Raw genomic sequence first — 6,199 nt, forward strand, 5'->3', positions numbered from 1 at the left:
TCTTTTCTCCCCGCTTCTTCCCCTCTCCCAGTTAATGGAGACCCCCCGACCCAGCCCTTGGTAACTTCTTCTCTTGCCCCACCCAGGTGTTTTTTGCCTCAGTCCGCTCTGGGGGCAGCAGCCAAGTTTACTTCATGACTCTGAACCGTAACTGCATCATGAACTGGTGACGGGGCCCTGGGCTGGGGCTGTCCCTGTCCCACACTGGACCCAGCTCTCCCCCTGCAGCCAGGCTTCCTGGGCCGCCCCTCTTTCCCCTCCCTGGGCTTTTGCTTTTACTGGTTTGATTCACTGGAGCCTGCTGGGAACGTGACCTCTGACCCCTGATGCTTTCGTGATCACGTGACCATCCTCTTCCCCAACATGTCCTCTTCCCAAAACTGTGCCTGTCCCCAGCTTCGGGGAGGGACACAAGTTCCCCTTCCCAGGAATTGAGTGGGCGTAGCCCCTCCCCCCTTTTCTCCATTTAAGAGGAGAGTGCTTGGGGCTTGAACCCCTTACCCCACTGCTGCTGACTGGGCAGGGCCCTGGACCCCTTTATTTGCACGTCAGGGGAGCCGGCTCCCCCCTTGAATGTACCAGACCCTGGGGGGGGTCACTGGGCCCTAGATTTTTGGGGGGTCACCAGCCACTCCAGGGGCAGGGACCATTTCTTCATTTTCTGAAAGCACTTTAATGATTCCCCTTCCCCCAAACTCCAGGGAATGGAGGGGGGACCCCGCCAGCCAAAACATTCCCCCCTTTCCCAACCCCCATCTCCTCCTCTTCTAGCCCATGCCCTTCCCCGGTGGAGGGAGGGAGCAGGGAGCCCTCACTCTCCACACCCCTTGCTTGCATCTGTATATAGTGTGAGCAGCAAGTAACCCTCCTCCTCCCTCCCCCCACCCCTCCTCAATGTAGTGGCCTTGGATATCCTGTTTGTTAATAAAGACAATTCAACCAGCTCCCACCATGCAGGCCCCATTTTGCTTTCTCTCAGTCCTGTATACTAGGCAGAGAGAACCTCCAGGGTGCAGAAGAAAGGGGCAGGGTGGGCTGGGATCTGCAATGAGTGAGCCTCATGGGGGTGGGATGGGCAGTGCTGGGCCAAGAAAACCGAGAAGAAATGACTGCAGGAGGACCAGGGCAGCCTCAGCCCTAAACCTGCGGGCCAGAGGGCCACCGGCACTGAAGGGGTTTGGTTCCCACCAGCTGCAGCTAGAGCCAGGCCAGGGAAGAAGAGGGTTTCCTGGCTCCAGCCGCCCTATGTGCAAGTCCTGCAAAGGGGTCTCCTGTTTGGCTATGAGATGAACAAAGGTAGCTGGCAGCCTCCAGAGTCCCGTGGGGCTGGGCCTGAGAAAAGCTGGGAGGTAAGCAAGGCTGAATGAAGGGCAGTCCTTGCTTTCTGGAACACTGGCACCTGAGAGCCTGTGTGAATCGTTTCCTCCTGCTGACCCCTGGACTGGGACCAGACCTACATACACCAAGGGGTGGGCACACACCATTCTTCTGGTAAAGTTCACAAAATACAGATTGATCGGCAGTGGGAAGGGATCATAATGCCGTGGTGGCGGCAGCCTACTTTTTCAAAATCAGTTTCCTACTGGAGATGGGTGGGAAGTTGAAGTCGGTGCGCGCTAAGGCTGGATACACGGCGGGTACGGGAGATCAGGCACTCGGTTGAAGTAGGCCCCGAGGAAGATGAGGCTGGAGCCCACGCTGAAGAGCACCAGAGCGGCCCAGAAGCAGACGTTGTCAAGGGCATTGCCCATGCGCACCCAGTCGGACACTTCCTGGGGAAGGGTTGGCACAGTCAGTAAAGAGGCAGCTGCTGGAGCCAGCTGCATGGGAGACGGGGGGGAGGGGGGCCCTGCCGCGCTCCACCCGCCTCTGGCTCCCATCCCACCTCGCCAGTGGCCTCCTGATCTCTCGTGCTCTCGGCCACGAAGTTCACGGCATCCACACAGCAGCGGACCTCGGGGGCGGCGGCGCCCAGGCTCTGGCAGAAGGCAGCTGGCGGGGAAAACACCGGGGTGGGCCGTTAGGAGCCTCCCCCATGGCAGGCACCCCCCGCAGCCCGCCGGGCCACTGTGCTCACCCGTCCAGGTCCCGTGCCGGTGCCTCTGCCCCTCAAATACGAGCTCGCTGCGTGGCTTTTTCAGTATCAGCTCCTCCGCGCGGAGCAATAAGCCCACCGACGACGCCCGCCTTGGAGGCGAGGCGGCTCGGGGAACCTCGGGGGGCGGCGGGGAGCCCAGCAGGCGCGGCAGCAACTCCAAGAGAACCTGGGGTAGAGGCGGGGCTTAGGGGGCAGGGTTAGTAGTAAGCTCCACCCCCACCCGGGCCGCACCGCCCCCTCCGCGCTTACGTGGCGCAGCCGCGGGGACACGGCGTGGGTGGTGGGCGTCCGCAGGGACACGTTGAGCACGATGACGCAATTCATGACAATGAGCGTGGCGACCACCATGACGAAAATAAGGAACCTGAGGAGCCCGGAATGCGTGACAACACCGCTCCCCCTCCCAGCTACGGAAGACGCCGCGCGCTCTCTGACCTCACAAACACGGCTTCTCTTGGCACGGGTTGGTTATGCCCTCCAGCTGCGCCCCCTGCGGGACGACAGACGCGTCCCCCAGCCCTTCTCCCGTCCTACCACTTGTGGCAGCCATGAAGGGAACCCCCAGCTCCCTGGACACCCTGATGTGGATCTACCACTTCCACAGCTCCACCGAGGTGAGGCTACGCCCGCCGAGGGCGGCACCTCGAGACCTTCTGGGTAGGTCTCCTGCGCGCCCTGTGACATTTGCCCTGCTACTCTACTGCTCTGCTACTCTACTGCTCTGCTCCTTCTCCAGGTGGCCCTCCAGCCCCCGCTTATGTCTTCCCTGGAACTCTCTGTGGCCGCAGCCCATGAATATCTGGAACAGAAGTTCAGAGAGCTGAAGTCCCTGGAGCCACCTGAGCCGAAGATGCAGGGGATGCTGCCTGCCCCGAAGCCCACCCTGGGGCTGGTGTTAAAAGAAGCCACAGCCAGCCTCGTGAGCTTCGGGGCTACCTTGTTAGAGGTGGGGTACCGGAGGGCTCAGGATACGCGGCGATCGGGCAGCGGGAACAGGGACCTCTGCCTCCCCGCTAACCCCTGTGCTCCCAATACAGATCTCAGCCCTGTGGCTGCAGCAGGAGGCGCGGCGACTAGACAGCAGCGCGGGCCCAGCCCCAGACGGCGGGGATCCGGGTGCAGCTCTGAGCCGGGTAGCCCAGGCCGCGGGGCAGGGGACTCGGCAAGCTGGGGCTGCGGTGGGCGCCGGCGCCCGGCTTCTAGTCCAGGGAGCGTGGCTATGCCTGTGTGGACGGGGTCTGCAGGGGTCTGCCTCATTCCTGCGACAGTGGCAACAGCAGCTAGGCCTCGGAATCCCCGGAGAACCGGTGAGCTCGGGATGCGGGGTGAGTTGGGGGCCAGAGGCGGCGGGGCTGGGGAGGCACTGAGCCGGACCGTCCCTCAACAGAGCTACTCAGGAGACCTCCAGGTGACATCCAGCAGCAGTGAGGAGGACGGCGGACCAGGGACTCCATCCCCGTCCCAGCCCCACCCGGCGTCCGAATAAAGCCTAGGGCGGGGCGAGACAGCCAGAGCTTCTCCCGGGGTCTCTGGGTTTTGGCCACGCCCCCACCCGACAACGCCCCCCAGGCCCCGCCCTTCGCACTGGCCACGCCCCCGCGGGGGTCACCGCCCAGACATGCTCCGCCCTCACCTGCCCAGGAGCGGCACGCTCAGAGACGTCTCTGGAATTTTCTGGGCAATGAGGAACAAGAAGACGGTCTGGGCGAGCAGGACGTTGATGGAGACCGTGCATTTCTGGCCGCCGGCTGGAGGGAGAGCCGGTGAGAGCGGGCCCCGCCTCCCGGGAGCGAGCCTGGGTTTGGGTGTGGGTTCGGGGCCACTGCTTACCCTGCGCCGGCAGGAAGTAGGCGAGAAGCACCAGGCCCGAGATGAGCACACAGGGCACGATGATGTTAATGACGTAGAAGAGCGGCTTCCGGCGGATGATGAGCGAGTAGATGACGTCAGTCTCCCCTGGGCCGTCGGTGGCGCCACTGTCGTGGCGGCGAATCACCCCCGGGCAGAAATCGATGGCCCACTCGCCGTTCTCTGCGGGACGCGGGCAGGGTCAGCCAGCTGACAGCGGGCTGAAGAGGAGGCTGCGGCTGTCTGCACCAGGGTCATGGGCCGTCAGGATGGGGGCAATTCGGGCAGAAAAGGGCATTCTCGTTGAGGGTATGGAAAGCCAGAAGGCAGGACTAGAGTAACTGTCGAGAATGATTTCAGGACGGGGGTAAGCTAAACCCGCTTGCGGAAGTCATCCTCCAGTGTCATTGGTCTGGGGCAAGCCCACCCTGGAAGTCCCCTCTCTGGACCCCGTCTAGAAGCGGGTTTTTCTGGGCAGGCGGGGGCTTCACCAGTATAGGCCTCAGTGTCGATGTCGATCTTGTTGATGGTCTTGCCGTTGTCGTCCACAGCAAAGGTGAACTCCACTTCTTCGGCATTGTACGTCTGAGAGCTGCGGAGCCAGGGCCGGGAGCCCACGCCACAAGCTCTGACCCGGGCCCCAGCCTCAGACCCAGCCCTGGAAGCTGGGATCTAGTGGGGCCGCGAGGCCCCACCCCTTCACCCAGGCCCAGCCCGCGTGCCTCTGTTCCCACCTCTACCTCGGGCCCGCTCCAGCGTCCCACCCTGTGCCTACAACTTGCTCCGCCTCCAGCGTGAAGCCCCGCCCCGAGGGCGGTGCTTCCATTTGGCCCCGCCCCACACAGGCCCCTCCCATAACCCTCCGGGCCTCGGAGTAACTCTTCCCACCGGAAAATAAGCGAACAGTTCTGCCAATCGAAGGGGAAGTAGGTGACCTCCACGGCGCAGACGCTGCGGTAGATGGCCGGAGGCAACCACGTCACGGAGCCGTCCTCGTAGATCAGCACGTTGGCGTCGTAGGCCACGCCGAACTGGCCATCAATACTGTGGGCTCGGGGAAACCGAGCTTTTTGCACAGATCTGCACCCTCTCGGAGTACCCCCCCCCTTTCCCAACCAAGTCCAGCCCGCACCCCAGGCCGGCTTCCCTCCAGCCTGGCGTCCGGCCCGGTTCTCACTTGTTTTCCAGCACAATCTCTGGCAGCCACACGAGTTCTGAAGGGACTCGCAGAATTTCTATGCCCCCAAAGTCGTCCTTGCTGTAGTTGAGTCGGTAATCCTGCCAATCCTAAGGGGTGGGGGACGGAAGGACGCGTACCCTGCATCTCCCACCTGGCGTTGCCTGGGAGGGGTTTGGGGGAAAAGGAGTCCCCTGGACAAGACCTAACACTGTTCTCCAGATTTGACTCACGATTCCAATCCAGACGCTAGTGGTGAGAGTCTCCTCTTTTTCATTCTGCACATGGGAGATGGGGATGATTGAAGTGAGATTTCAAGGCCAGAAGTGAGCTTTAGGACCAAGCTCAGCGGTTGGGGCCAGAAGTGGGATTTTTGGCTTGTGATGAGGGTGGGGATATCTTACCAGTGAGATGAGATTCGTCAGGGTGACCTTGAGGCTGATGGTGACAGTATCCTCAGGCTCCCGCACTGGCCGGCTTCCTGAGTCATAGTTGTCGAAGAGATGGTGATAAAGACGCAGTTCCTCGTTCTTCCCCACACTGCTGCCTGCGATGGGGTCAAGCAGGAAGGGCCATTGGCAATAATGAAGAGGCTGAATCTCCTCTCTGCTTCCCCTGGGTCCTCACAGGCCTCTGAGGCTGTGTATTATCCGTATCTGTCTCCTAAACCAATTACACTGTGCCTGGGAACCAAATACTGTGTCTCAGTCTTCGTCTAGGTCTCTGTCTTTGCCTTCCCAGTCTCTTTATGTCAGGGAATTGCCTCCCACCCCGGCCCCTGTCCATACCGAGGAGCCCCAAGAGGAGCAGGACCCCAACAGCAGCCCCTGCCATCCTGCTGCCTGGTTCTCAGGATTATTCTGAGCTCTGGAAGGCTTGGAGGGGGCAGGCCAGGGTGCATGTGTGAGGGGGAGGAGGGTGTTAGTTCCGGGCTGTTAGGGGACTGTCACCTAATCCTCTACTCACTCCTGCTGCAGCTGGGGACATTTTGGCTGCTTCCAGAGGCAGCTGCCCCATCCTGTGTTTCCTGCCCCTGCCCCGCCCCAGTCCAGCGTCCTTTGCCTGGTCTTTGGCCA

At 61.7% G+C, this 6,199-nt stretch overlaps 3 protein-coding genes across 8 annotated transcripts in view; 2 read left to right on the top strand and 1 right to left on the bottom strand.

Annotated features, from left to right (window-relative positions):
- Positions 1–952, top strand: part of MINK1 (misshapen-like kinase 1) — a 67,671-nt gene extending 66,719 nt beyond the window's left edge. For all 5 annotated transcript variants that reach the window (XM_011958368.1, XM_011958369.1, XM_011958371.1 and 2 more), the window contains one exon: positions 87–952. In XM_011958368.1, the coding sequence (XP_011813758.1) occupies positions 87–170 (84 nt within the window). In that variant the 3' untranslated portion in view covers positions 171–952. The remainder of the gene's footprint in view (positions 1–86) is intronic.
- CHRNE (cholinergic receptor, nicotinic, epsilon (muscle)) lies at positions 656–5,962 on the bottom strand. The gene is made up of 12 exons (XM_011958367.1): positions 5,912–5,962; positions 5,528–5,670; positions 5,357–5,401; positions 5,124–5,233; positions 4,835–4,990; positions 4,438–4,538; positions 3,929–4,129; positions 3,732–3,846; positions 2,348–2,462; positions 2,078–2,264; positions 1,886–1,992; positions 656–1,772 (listed from the first exon to the last, which is right to left on the bottom strand). Exons 1-12 carry the CDS (start codon positions 5,955–5,957, stop codon positions 1,617–1,619), a joined length of 1,482 nt encoding a protein of 493 aa, XP_011813757.1. The 5' UTR covers positions 5,958–5,962; the 3' UTR covers positions 656–1,616.
- On the top strand, positions 2,298–3,738 carry LOC105523531 (chromosome unknown open reading frame, human C17orf107). 2 transcript variants are annotated; one of them, XM_011958366.1, is made up of 3 exons: positions 2,298–2,712; positions 2,835–3,044; positions 3,136–3,738. In XM_011958366.1, the coding sequence occupies exons 1-3, from the start codon at positions 2,569–2,571 to the stop codon at positions 3,463–3,465; spliced, it is 684 nt and encodes a 227-aa protein (XP_011813756.1). In that variant the 5' UTR covers positions 2,298–2,568; the 3' UTR covers positions 3,466–3,738. The 2 variants fall into 2 exon arrangements, with proteins under 2 accessions (XP_011813756.1, XP_011813755.1); XM_011958365.1 differs by having other exon boundaries at positions 2,835–3,738.
- Positions 5,963–6,199: the final 237 nt, after the last annotated feature.

This window comes from Colobus angolensis, unplaced genomic scaffold, assembly GCF_000951035.1.
Source record: "Colobus angolensis palliatus isolate OR3802 unplaced genomic scaffold, Cang.pa_1.0 Scaffold47, whole genome shotgun sequence".
Lineage (NCBI taxonomy): Eukaryota > Metazoa > Chordata > Mammalia > Primates > Cercopithecidae > Colobus > Colobus angolensis.